Genomic DNA, 12,667 nt, shown 5'->3' on the forward strand with positions numbered 1-12,667 from the left:
CAACGGTCTTTTCGGTTAAGTTAAGGGTCTGAGTCACACAACGTCCCGGTTTTATGCTTTGGACACACCTTAGATGACGAACGGTTGAAAGCAGCCCTCTGTAGAATCGTCAGAATACAAAATAGAAAATGTCAGCCGATATTCTAGTCAGAGGCTCTTGTTTCCTGCCTTTTCTGTTGTTGCTGGTTCACAGTGACCATCTGTGTGTTTGTCTACTGTGTGAGCCAGCTGTTTTAAAAGGACTCTATTGTAGTCCTTGGTCTGAAGAGGAAAATGCTATTTTCTTCCATTTTAGTCATTTAGCAGACGCTCTTATCCAGAGCGACTTACAGTAGTGAGTGCATACATTTCATTACATGCATTTTTTTTTTTTTGTACTGGTCCACCGTGGGAATCGAACCCACAACCCTGGCGTTGCACTCACCATGCTGGCGTTACAAACACCATGCTCTACGAACTGAGCCACAGGGAAGGCCAACCTGCCCGGGTTAAGGATGTGATCACATCCATTCTCTCTCGCTCAGCACTGACTGAGCTTATCCGTAGGAAAATAACCCCAGAAGTCCCAGTCACCCTGGCCATCCGTCCAGGCCCCCTACCACTCCACTACCCCATTTCACTCAGACTCAGTTCACCAGTCATTTTGTAGTGTAATATAGACACTCTCCATTTTGTTCTCCACTATCATCTTTGCTCAAGAAACGCTGGCCAATTTCTTTTCTAATATGAACATAGCCAGGAATAGAGACTTGAGTAGTAGGAAGAAGGTTAGAGTGCCAAGACAACAACCTCTCCCTGTACGTCAGCAAGACAAAGGTACTGACCGTGGACTACAGGAAAAGGAGGGCCGAACAGGGTCCCCATTTACAGCGACAGGGCTAAAGTGGAGTAGGTCGAGAGTTTCTAGTTCCTCTATGTCCACACCACAAAGGATCGATCGTGGTCCAAACACACCAACACAGTCGTGAAGAGGGCCCCCCCCCTCCCTCCAGGAGGCTGGAAATATTTGGCACAGGCCCTCAGATCCTGCTTGGCATCAAACCGCAAGGCGCTACAGAGGGCAGCACGTACGGCCCAGTACATCACTGGGGCCAAGCTTCCTGCTATCCAGGACCTCTATACCAGGCGGTGTCAGAGGAAGGCCCAGCCACCCAAGCTATAGACTCTCTCTGGTACCTCAAGCGGTACCGATGCACCTGGAACCATCAGGACCCTGAACAGCTTCTACCCCCCCCCCCCCCCCAAGCCATGAGACATAGCTAATCAAATGACTACCCAGACTACCTGCATTCACCCTTTTTTTTTAACTAACTTTCTTGCACTGACTCTATGTGCACACACGCTGGACCCCTACCTACAGTATACTGCTGTTACTGTCTATTATCTATCCTTTACCCCTACCTACAGTATACTGCTGTTACTGTCTATTATCTATCCTTTACCCCTACCTACAGTATACTGCTGTTACTGTCTATTATCTATCCTTTACCCCTACCTACAGTATACTGCTGTTACTGTCTATTATCTATCCTTTACCCCTACCTACAGTATACTGCTGTTACTGTCTATTATCCATCCTTTACCCCTACCTACAGTATACTGCTGTTACGGTCTATTATCTATCTTTTACCCCTACCTACAGTATACTGCTGCTACTGTCTATTATCTATCCTTTACCCCTACCTACAGTATACTGCTGTTACTGTCTATTATCTATCCTTTACCCCTACCTACAGTATACTGCTGTTACTGTCTATTATCTATCCTTTACCCCTACCTACAGTATACTGCTGCTACTGTCTATTATCTATCCTTTACCCCTACCTACAGTATACTGCTGTTACTGTCTATTATCTATCCTTTACCCCTACCTACAGTATACTGCTGTTACTGTCTATTATCCATCCTTTACACCTACCTACAGTATACTGCTGTTACTGTCTATTATCTATCCTGTTGTCTAGTCACTTTACCCCTACCTATATGTACAGTACATAGATACCTCAATTACCTGGTAACCCTGCACATAGACTCAGTACTGGTACTCTCTGTATACAGCCATGTTATTTTCTACTCTCTGTATAGAGCCATGTTATTTTCTGGTCTGGTGTGAGGAGGAAGCTAGCCCCTGGTCCAGCCTGGTCTGGTGTGAGGTGGAAGCTTGCCCCTGGTCCAGCCTGGTCTGGTGTGAGGAGGAAGCTTGCCCCTGGTCCAGCCTGGTCTGGTGTGAGGGGGAAGCTTGCCCCTGGTCCAGCCTGGTCTGGTGTGAGGAGGAAGCTAGCCCCTGGTCCAGCCTGGTCTGGTGTGAGGAGGAAGCTTGCCCCTGGTCCAGCCTGGTCTGGTGTGAGGGGGAAGCTTGCCCCTGGTCCAGCCTGGTCTGGTGTGAGGGGGAAGCTTGCCCCTGGTCCAGCCTGGTCTGGTGTGAGGAGGAAGCTAGCCCCTGGTCCAGCCTGGTCTGGTGTGAGGAGGAAGCTTGCCCCTGGTCCAGCCTGGTCTGGTGTGAGGGGGAAGCTTGCCCCTGGTCCAGCCTGGTCTGGTGTGAGGAGGAAGCTTGCCCCTGAGTTCCTCCATGCTGTAATGCAGCTGATGTGTTTCTATAACAACAGTTCTTGCTCCTCTATACACCCTGTTGACCACAAGCAGGAAATCAGGAAGCAAATCTAATCTCAACCACTCAGTGCCATGGATGCTTGCTGTCTAACGTGCACGGAGATATTTTTCTCCGGCCTGAAGGCGTCTGTGGTGGTGACAAGAACAGGGTCGGTCATGTTCAGTAGGCACAAAATACTCAGAAATGGAATGGAACGAGAAGGCACACTATCTGAACTGGTTCAATAAGAAAGGCTTGTTTTCTGTTTTGCTATGGTATGCCCTAATGAACACACCACCCAGGAGATTGGAGGAACTGTCTGCTCGATGGGTTTGGCCAGAGTTATGTTTCTGGGTTGTGATGCCATTGATCCTCCCTGCCGCCTTTTAAACGTTTCCTCCAACCTGAGAACAAGTAAAGTGTTTCTTGGAAGAATTTAATTTAGCCTCAAGTACATGTGGCAACTGGCAGATGTTTCTTATGTTGACAACCCCGCTACCATGACTTAATGAGACTGGCAGCTCTGCTATTAATACAGCCCCACTACCGTGACATAATGAGACTGGCAGCTCTGCTATTAATACAGCCCCACTACCATGACATAATGAGACTGGCAGCTCTGCTATTAATACAGCCCCACTACCATGACATAATGAGACTGGCAGCTCTGCTATTAATACAGCCCCACTACCATGACATAATGAGACTGACAGCTCTGCTATTAATACAGCCCCACTACCATGACATAATGAGACTGGCAGCTCTGCTATTAATACAGCCCCACTACCATGACATAATGAGACTGGCAGCGCTGCTATTAATACAGCCCCACTACCATAACATAATGAGACTGGCAGCGCTGCTATTAATACAGCCCCACTACCGTGACATAATGAGACTGGCAGCTCTGCTATTAATACAGCCCCACTACCATGACATAATGAGACTGGCAGCTCTGCTATTAATACAGCCCCACTACCATAACATAATGAGACTGGCAGCTCTGCTATTAATACAGCCCCACTACCGTGACATAATGAGACTGGCAGCGCTGCTATTAATACAGCCCCACTACCATGACATAATGAGACTGGCAGCGCTGCTATTAATACAGCCCCACTACCATGACATAATAAGATAGTACACATTGTGAAATACATGAGCTACATTTCCCTGGTCTCTGTAAAACGTTCCTCTCTTGAACGACTGACGCTTTTGGACCTCAACACTAGGTACAGGACACCTATCAGACCTGTTGTTGTTGTTTGTCTTTCCTCTCCACCCTCAGTCCCAAAGGGAAGAAATTCCGGAGCAAACCCCAGCTGTCCCGTTACCTCGGCAACGCGGTGGACCTGGGATGTTTCGACTTCCGAACGGGCAAGATGATGCCCGGCAAGATGCAGAAGAACAAACAGAGGCTACGGAATGAGAATCTCACCATCAACAAGGTACAGGTTAGCTTAGGCTACACGTCAGGGTCCTTCAAATGCCGTTCTCTACGTTCTCCCAATGGCCTCCTATTTTTTTATTTGAAACATTTAGTGAACATTTGAGTTGGGAGTCCTATTGAGACCACTCAGCCCTTTGCTAGCAGTGGTTTTCATGTCTAGTCTGTGTAATTCAATCTTTTTCTTCACTCACTCATTCCTTCTCAATTATCTCCTTTCTCCCAAAGTGTGCACTTGTTCATTTCCCTTGGACAGGAAGTGACTGGTAAAAGTAATATAGTGGGAACGCCCTCTCTAGCCCATGCCTCTGCCAATCCAATGCTTTTAGATTTGTGGGAAGTGGTCAATGAGTGTACCCTTCAGGAGAAATGGGATATGATTGCCTGTGGGTTTTTCCACTCCATGTAGCACAGTAGCTGACTGTCCTCTCCTCTTACCTGCCCTGTCTACTAGCTGTACTGTGGTTTAGTGTGGTGTCTACTAGCTGTACTGTGGTTTAGTGTGGTGTCTACTAGCTGTACTGTGGTTTAGTGTGGTGTCTACTAGCTGTACTGTGGTTTAGTGTGGTGTCTACTAGCTGTACTGTGGTTTAGTGTGGTGTCTACTAGCTGTACTGTGGTTTAGTGTGGTGTCTACTAGCTGGGCTGTGGTTTAGTGTGGTGTCTACTAGCTGTGCTGTGGTTTAGTGTGGTGTCTACTAGCTGGGCTGTGGTTTAGTGTGGTGTCTACTAGCTGTACTGTGGTTTAGTGTGGTGTCTACTAGCTGTACTGTGGTTTAGTGTGGTGTCTACTAGCTGGCTGTACTGTGGTTTAGTGTGGTGTCTACTAGCTGTACTGTGGTTTAGTGTGGTGTCTACTAGCTGTACTGTGGTTTAGTGTGGTGTCTACTAGCTGGCTGTACTGTGGTTTAGTGTGGTGTCTACTAGCTGTACTGTGGTTTAGTGTGGTGTCTACTAGCTGTACTGTGGTTTAGTGTGGTGTCTACTAGCTGGCTGTACTGTGGTTTAGTGTGGTGTCTACTAGCTGTACTGTGGTTTAGTGTGGTGTCTACTAGCTGTACTGTGGTTTAGTGTGGTGTCTACTAGCTGTACTGTGGTTTAGTGTGGTGTCTACTAGCTGTGCTGTGGTTTAGTGTGGTGTCTACTAGCTGGGCTGTGGTTTAGTGTGGTGTCTACTAGCTGTACTGTGGTTTAGTGTGGTGTCTACTAGCTGTGCTGTGGTTTAGTGTGGTGTCTACTAGCTGTACTGTGGTTTAGTGTGGTGTCTACTAGCTGTACTGTGGTTTAGTGTGGTGTCTACTAGCTGTACTGTGGTTTAGTGTGGTGTCTACTAGCTGTACTGTGGTTTAGTGTGGTGTCTACTAGCTGTACTGTGGTTTAGTGTGGTGTCTACTAGCTGTACTGTGGTTTAGTGTGGTGTCTACTAGCTGTACTGTGGTTTAGTGTGGTGTCTACTAGCTGTACTGTGGTTTAGTGTGGTGTCTACTAGCTGGGATGTGGTTTAGTGTGGTGTCTACTAGCTGTACTGTGGTTTAGTGTGGTGTCTACTAGCTGGGCTGTGGTTTAGTGTGGTGTCTACTAGCTGGGCTGTGGTTTAGTGTGGTGTCTACTAGCTGTACTGTGGTTTAGTGTGGTGTCTACTAGCTGTACTGTGGTTTAGTGTGGTGTCTACTAGCTGTACTGTGGTTTAGTGTGGTGTCTACTAGCTGTACTGTGGTTTAGTGTGGTGTCTACTAGCTGTACTGTGGTTTAGTGTGGTGTCTACTAGCTGTGCTGTGGTTTAGTGTGGTGTCTACTAGCTGGGCTGTGGTTTAGTGTGGTGTCTACTAGCTGTACTGTGGTTTAGTGTGGTGTCTACTAGCTGGCTGTCCTGTGGTTTAGTGTGGTGTCTACTGGCTGTACTGTGGTTTAGTGTGGTGTCTACTAGCTGTACTGTGGTTTAGTGTGGTGTCTACTAGCTGTACTGTGGTTTAGTGTGGTGTCTACTAGCTGGGCTGTGGTTTAGTGTGGTGTCTACTAGCTGTACTGTGGTTTAGTGTGGTGTCTACTAGCTGGGCTGTGGTTTAGTGTGGTGTCTACTAGCTGTACTGTGGTTTAGTGTGGTGTCTACTAGCTGTACTGTGGTTTAGTGTGGTGTCTACTAGCTGGGCTGTGGTTTAGTGTGGTGTCTACTAGCTGGGCTGTGGTTTAGTGTGGTGTCTACTAGCTGTACTGTGGTTTAGTGTGGTGTCTACTAGCTGGGCTGTGGTTTAGTGTGGTGTCTACTAGCTGGGCTGTGGTTTAGTGTGGTGTCTACTAGCTGTACTGTGGTTTAGTGTGGTGTCTACTAGCTGTACTGTGGTTTAGTGTGGTGTCTACTAGCTGGGCTGTGGTTTAGTGTGGTGTCTACTAGCTGGGCTGTGGTTTAGTGTGGTGTCTACTAGCTGTACTGTGGTTTAGTGTGGTGTCTACTAGCTGTACTGTGGTTTAGTGTGGTGTCTACTAGCTGTACTGTGGTTTAGTGTGGTGTCTACTAGCTGTACTGTGGTTTAGTGTGGTGTCTACTAGCTGTACTGTGGTTTAGTGTGGTGTCTACTAGCTGTGCTGTGGTTTAGTGTGGTGTCTACTAGCTGTACTGTGGTTTAGTGTGGTGTCTACTAGCTGTGCTGTGGTTTAGTGTGGTGTCTACTAGCTGGGCTGTGGTTTAGTGTGGTGTCTACTAGCTGTACTGTGGTTTAGTGTGGTGTCTACTAGCTGGCTGTCCTGTGGTTTAGTGTGGTGTCTACTGGCTGTACTGTGGTTTAGTGTGGTGTCTACTAGCTGTACTGTGGTTTAGTGTGGTGTCTACTAGCTGGGCTGTGGTTTAGTGTGGTGTCTACTAGCTGTACTGTGGTTTAGTGTGGTGTCTACTAGCTGTACTGTGGTTTAGTGTGGTGTCTACTAGCTGGCTGTACTGTGGTTTAGTGTGGTGTCTACTAGCTGTACTGTGGTTTAGTGTGGTGTCTACTAGCTGTACTGTGGTTTAGTGTGGTGTCTACTAGCTGGGCTGTGGTTTAGTGTGGTGTCTACTAGCTGGGCTGTGGTTTAGTGTGGTGTCTACTAGCTGGGCTGTGGTTTAGTGTGGTGTCTACTAGCTGTACTGTGGTTTAGTGTGGTGTCTACTAGCTGTACTGTGGTTTAGTGTGGTGTCTACTAGCTGTACTGTGGTTTAGTGTGGTGTCTACTAGCTGTACTGTGGTTTAGTGTGGTGTCTACTAGCTGGGCTGTGGTTTAGTGTGGTGTCTACTAGCTGTACTGTGGTTTAGTGTGGTGTCTACTAGCTGGGCTGTGGTTTAGTGTGGTGTCTACTAGCTGTACTGTGGTTTAGTGTGGTGTCTACTAGCTGGGCTGTGGTTTAGTGTGGTGTCTACTAGCTGTACTGTGGTTTAGTGTGGTGTCTACTAGCTGTACTGTGGTTTAGTGTGGTGTCTACTAGCTGGGCTGTGGTTTAGTGTGGTGTCTACTAGCTGTACTGTGGTTTAGTGTGGTGTCTACTAGCTGTACTGTGGTTTAGTGTGGTGTCTACTAGCTGGGCTGTGGTTTAGTGTGGTGTCTACTAGCTGTACTGTCCCAACACACTGAAGGCCCCCAGAATCTCCAGGTGTTGTAACCTCCGGTCTAGACTGTACTGGAGGCCCCCAGAATCTCCAGGTGTTGTAACCTCCGGTCTAGACTGTACTGGAGGCCCCCAGAATCTCCAGGTGTTGTAACCTCCGGTCTAGACTGTACTGGAGGCCCCCAGAATCTCCAGGTGTTGTAACCTCCGGTCTAGACTGTACTGGAGGCCAACAAGACATGGATCCATGACCTAATAACAGCACAAAACAGAAAATAAGTGATTAATAGCCGTTTGTTTCAGTTTATCCAACACACGTGATGTAACGTTGGTTTCATCACAGCATTTGAAAACAAACGTTTTCCTCCTCTTTTAACCGAGCCCAGATCTGCTCCCTGGCCTTGGTCTTCTCCACCTGGCCTCTCCTACTCCTACTCCTCTTCCTCCTCAACCTTCTCCCCTTCTACCTCCTCTACCTCTACCTCTTCTTCCCCTACCTCCTCCTCTAACTTATCCTCTACCTCTTCCTTCTCTACCTCCTCCTCTTCCTCCTCCTCTACCTCCTCCACTTCCTCCTCCTCCTCTTCCTCCTCTACCTCCTCCACTTCCTCCTCTACCTCTTCCTCCTCTTCCTCCTCCTCCTCTTCCTCCTTCTCTACCTCTCCTCCTCAACCCCTCCTCCTCTTCTTCGATGTTGAATGGCCCCAGACCCATTGGGTCATCGAGGTCCTGGTGGAGTTGGCTAAGAAATAAACACTTAATTCTGTAGACTAGTACAGACTAAATATGCACAAATATTTTTTGCCCTTAGCCTTATGAAAGGAAATGTGACTAACTATGTGGTGTATTATACAGCCAGGGCTTCAGTCTGTCAAAATAAAGCCACTTTACATAGATTACTGGTGGTTTACACTTGGCCTTATTCCTCCCTCCTCTCTGTTCCACTCTGCTCTCCTCTCTGTTCCACTCTGCTCTTCTCTCTCCTCTCTGTTCCACTCTGCTCTCCTCTCTGTTCCACTCTGCTCTTCTCTCTCCTCTCTGTTCCACTCTGCTCTCCTCTCTGTTCCACTCTGCTCTCCTCTCTGTTCCACTCAGCTCTCCTCTCTGTTCCACTCTGCTCTCCTCTCTGTTCCACTCAGCTCTCCTCTCTGTTCCACTCTGCACTTCTCTGTCCTCTCTGTTCCAATCTGCTCTCCTCTCTGTTCCACTCTGCTCTCCTCTCTGTTCCACTCTGCTCTCCTCTCTGTTCCACTCTGCTCTCCTCTCTCCTTTTCTCCTTCCATCTCCCCTCCTGGCTCTCTCCTCTGTTCCACTCTGCTCTTCTCTCTCCTCTCTGTTCCACTCTGCTCTTCTCTGTCCTCTCTGTTCCACTCTGCTCTCCTCTCTGTTCCACTCTGCTCTCCTCTCTGTTCCACTCTGCTCTCCTCTCTGTTCCACTCTGCTCTTCTCTCTCCTCTCTGTTCCACTCTGCTCTTCTCTCTCCTCTCTGTTCCACTCTGCTCTCCTCTCTGTTCCACTCTGCTCTCCTCTCTGTTCCACTCTGCTCTTCTCTCTCCTCTCTGTTCCACTCTGCTCTCCTCTCTGTTCCACTCTGCTCTCCTCTCTGTCCCACTCTGCTCTCCTCTCTGTTCCACTCTGCTCTTCTCTGTCCTCTCTGTTCCACTCTGCTCTCCTCTCTGTTCCACTCTGCTCTCCTCTCTGTTCCACTCTGCTCTCCTCTCTGTTCCACTCTGCTCTTCTCTCTCCTCTCTGTTCCACTCTGCTCTTCTCTCTCCTCTCTGTTCCACTCTGCTCTTCTCTCTCCTCTCTGTTCCACTCTGCTCTCCTCTCTGTTCCACTCTGCTCTCCTCTCTGTTCCACTCTGCTCTTCTCTCTCCTCTCTGTTCCACTCTGCTCTCCTCTCTGTTCCACTCTGCTCTCCTCTCTGTCCCACTCTGCTCTCCTCTCTGTTCCACTCTGCTCTTCTCTGTCCTCTCTGTTCCAATCTGCTCTCCTCTCTGTTCCACTCTGCTCTTCTCTCTCCTCTCTGTTCCACTCTGCTCTCCTCTCTGTTCCACTCTGCTCTTCTCTCTCCTCTCTGTTCCACTCTGCTCTCCTCTCTGTTCCACTCTGCTCTCCTCTCTGTTCCACTCTGCTCTCCTCTCTGTTCCACTCTGCTCTCCTCTCTGTTCCACTCTGCTCTCCTCTCTGTCCCTCTCTGTCCCACTCTGCTCTCCTCTCTGTTCCACTCTGCTCTCCTCTCTCCTCTCTGTTCCACTCTGCTCTCCTCTCTCCTCTCTGTTCCACTCTGCTCTCCTCTCTCCTTCCATCTCCCCTCCTGGCTCTCTCCTCTCCTGTTAGCTAGCCAGCATCCCTACCCCTCTCCCTCATGCATCCCTACCCCTCTCCCAGGATTCTGCCTCTTCTCTGTCTAGTAAAGTAAGCCATGCACTTGTTATTAAAAATGACACCTTAAGCATTTTAAAGAGTTAGCTAACTAAAGAAAGTTTTCATTGAATTCAGGCTGATTTCACGTTAGCTAGCTACGTTATCGTTACCTGCCACTCTCGTCCCTGTTCCCCTTTTCTCTTTCGCCACAGTGGCTGGAAATATTTCAATAAACTCATCTGGACAAAAAAATAAAATAAATCTTAATTCGAAGATGTATCTGTCTTGCTTGCACTTGATACAGTTCCAAACTAACTAGCTAGCTAACTTTCATGACTACAAACGTTAGTTAACCAATGTGTCTTATCATCAACATACTTGTGGATATTGGCTAGCTAATTGCCGTTACAATTGTGTCAGTAATATTATAGATGTAAATTACGTTAGTAGAGGTTTTTAGGTTATAGCTAACTTATGTAGTTAACTCGCTGTCTAGCTAACGGTAGTCAAACAAACAAGCTAACGTACCTTTTCTTGCAGTTTGTCACGCAGGAGCACTCTGAGGGGATTCAAGTGAATTGTGTTTGGCGTCGCAGAGCTTCTGTACCGAGCACTGGTCACTGGCGCTCTGTGTTTCTTAACATGCAGCCTACCTGCCACAGCTCACAGAGATAAATACCCTTCAGAACTGTGTTTCTTAACATGCAGCCTACCTGCCACAGCTCACAGAGATAAATACCCTTCAGAACTGTGTTTCTTAACATGCAGCCTACCTGCCACAGCTCACAGAGATAAATATCAGGCCTACTGTACATTTTACTATAGAAATTGTTGAAAACAAGTCTAGGTTGGAACCATTGCTGTTACAAGTAATAATTGTCATTTTTAACTGGAATAAACTGATTGAACAATATGTTTTTTTTTTTGACAAACACTCTCACACAGTTCTGGGTTGTTCATCTGCAACAGGAACAGGAAGTGGTCTCCTGCCTGACTGAGAAAGCAGTAGATGTTCTGATCCAGTTTGGTACCACATACTTATTGCAAGACAAGGTGCTCTACTACTGAAACAGTGTCAATGCTGAGCATGACCTCAGAGTTACACGGCCAAAAAAACTGAGCCCACGTTGAAAACTTCAACCAGCCACACACCTTTCATTAGGACTGTTTTCTGGGCTACATCTGTGTGATGTGATCAATCAGTTTATTCCAGTTCAGAATAAAACATTTAAAAAATGCAACAGTTCCAACTGAGACTTTCTATCGACCTGTACACACTCTCTATCGACACACACTCTCTATAGACCTGTACACACTCTCTATAGACCTGTACACACTCTCTATCGACACACACTCTCTATAGACCTGTACACACTCTCTATAGACCTGTACACACTCTCTATCGACACACACTCTCTATAGACCTGTACACACTCTCTATCGACACACACTCTCTATAGACCTGTACACACTCTCTATCGACACACACTCTCTATAGACCTGTACACACTCTCTATCGACACACTCTCTATCGACCTGTACACACTCTCTATCGACCTGTACACACTCTCTATCGACACACACTCTCTATCGACCTGTACACACTCTCTATCGACACACACTCTCTATAGACCTGTACACACTCTCTATCGACCTGTACACACTCTCTATCGACACACACTCTCTATAGACCTGTACACACTCTCTATAGACCTGTACACACTCTCTATCGACACACACTCTCTATAGACCTGTACACACTCTCTATCGACACACACTCTCTATAGACCTGTACACACTCTCTATCGACACACACTCTCTATAGACCTGTACACACTCTCTATCGACACACTCTCTATCGACCTGTACACACTCTCTATCGACCTGTACACACTCTCTATCGACACACACTCTCTATAGACCTGTACACACTCTCTATCGACACACTCTCTATCGACCTGTACACACTCTCTATCGACCTGTACACACTCTCTATCGACACACTCTCTATCGACCTGTACACACTCTCTATCGACCTGTACACACTCTCTATCGACCTGTACACACTCTCTATCGACCTGTACACACTCTCTATCGACACACTCTCTATCGACCTGTACACACTCTCTATCGACCTGTACACACTCTCTATAGACCTGTACACACTCTCTATCGACACACTCTCTATCGACCTGTACACACTCTCTATCGACCTGTACACACTCTCTATCGACCTGTACACACTCTCTATCGACCTGTACACACTCTCTATAGACCTGTACACACTCTCTATCGACACACTCTCTATAGACCTGTACACACTCTCTATCGACACACTCTCTATCCACCTGTACACACTCTCTATAGACCTGTACACACTCTCTATCGACACACTCTCTATCCACCTGTACACACTCTCTATCCACCTGTACACACTCTCTATCCACCTGTACACACTCTCTATAGACCTGTACACACTCTCTATCGACCTGTACACACTCTCTATAGACCTGTACACACTCTCTATCGACACACTCTCTATCCACCTGTACACACTCTCTATCCACCTGTACACACTCTCTATAGACCTGTACACACTCTCTATCGACCTGTACACACTCTCTATAGACACACTCTCTATCGACCTGTACACACTCTGTATCGACCTGTACACACTCTCTATCGACCT

General features: G+C 47.4%; 1 protein-coding gene across 2 annotated transcripts in view; it reads left to right on the forward strand.

Moving 5' to 3' along the window:
• LOC106572283 (methyl-CpG-binding domain protein 2) overlaps nucleotides 1-12,667 on the forward strand; it is a 106,592-nt gene that overhangs the window by 27,107 nt on the left and 66,818 nt on the right. For both annotated transcript variants that reach the window (XM_045694079.2, XM_045694080.2), the window contains exon 2: nucleotides 3,879-4,038. In XM_045694079.2, coding sequence (XP_045550035.1) covers nucleotides 3,879-4,038 — 160 coding nt within the window. The remainder of the gene's footprint in view (nucleotides 1-3,878; nucleotides 4,039-12,667) is intronic.

This window comes from Salmo salar, chromosome 01 (genome assembly GCF_965601325.2).
Source record: "Salmo salar chromosome 01, fSalSal1, whole genome shotgun sequence".
Classification (NCBI taxonomy): domain Eukaryota; kingdom Metazoa; phylum Chordata; class Actinopteri; order Salmoniformes; family Salmonidae; genus Salmo; species Salmo salar.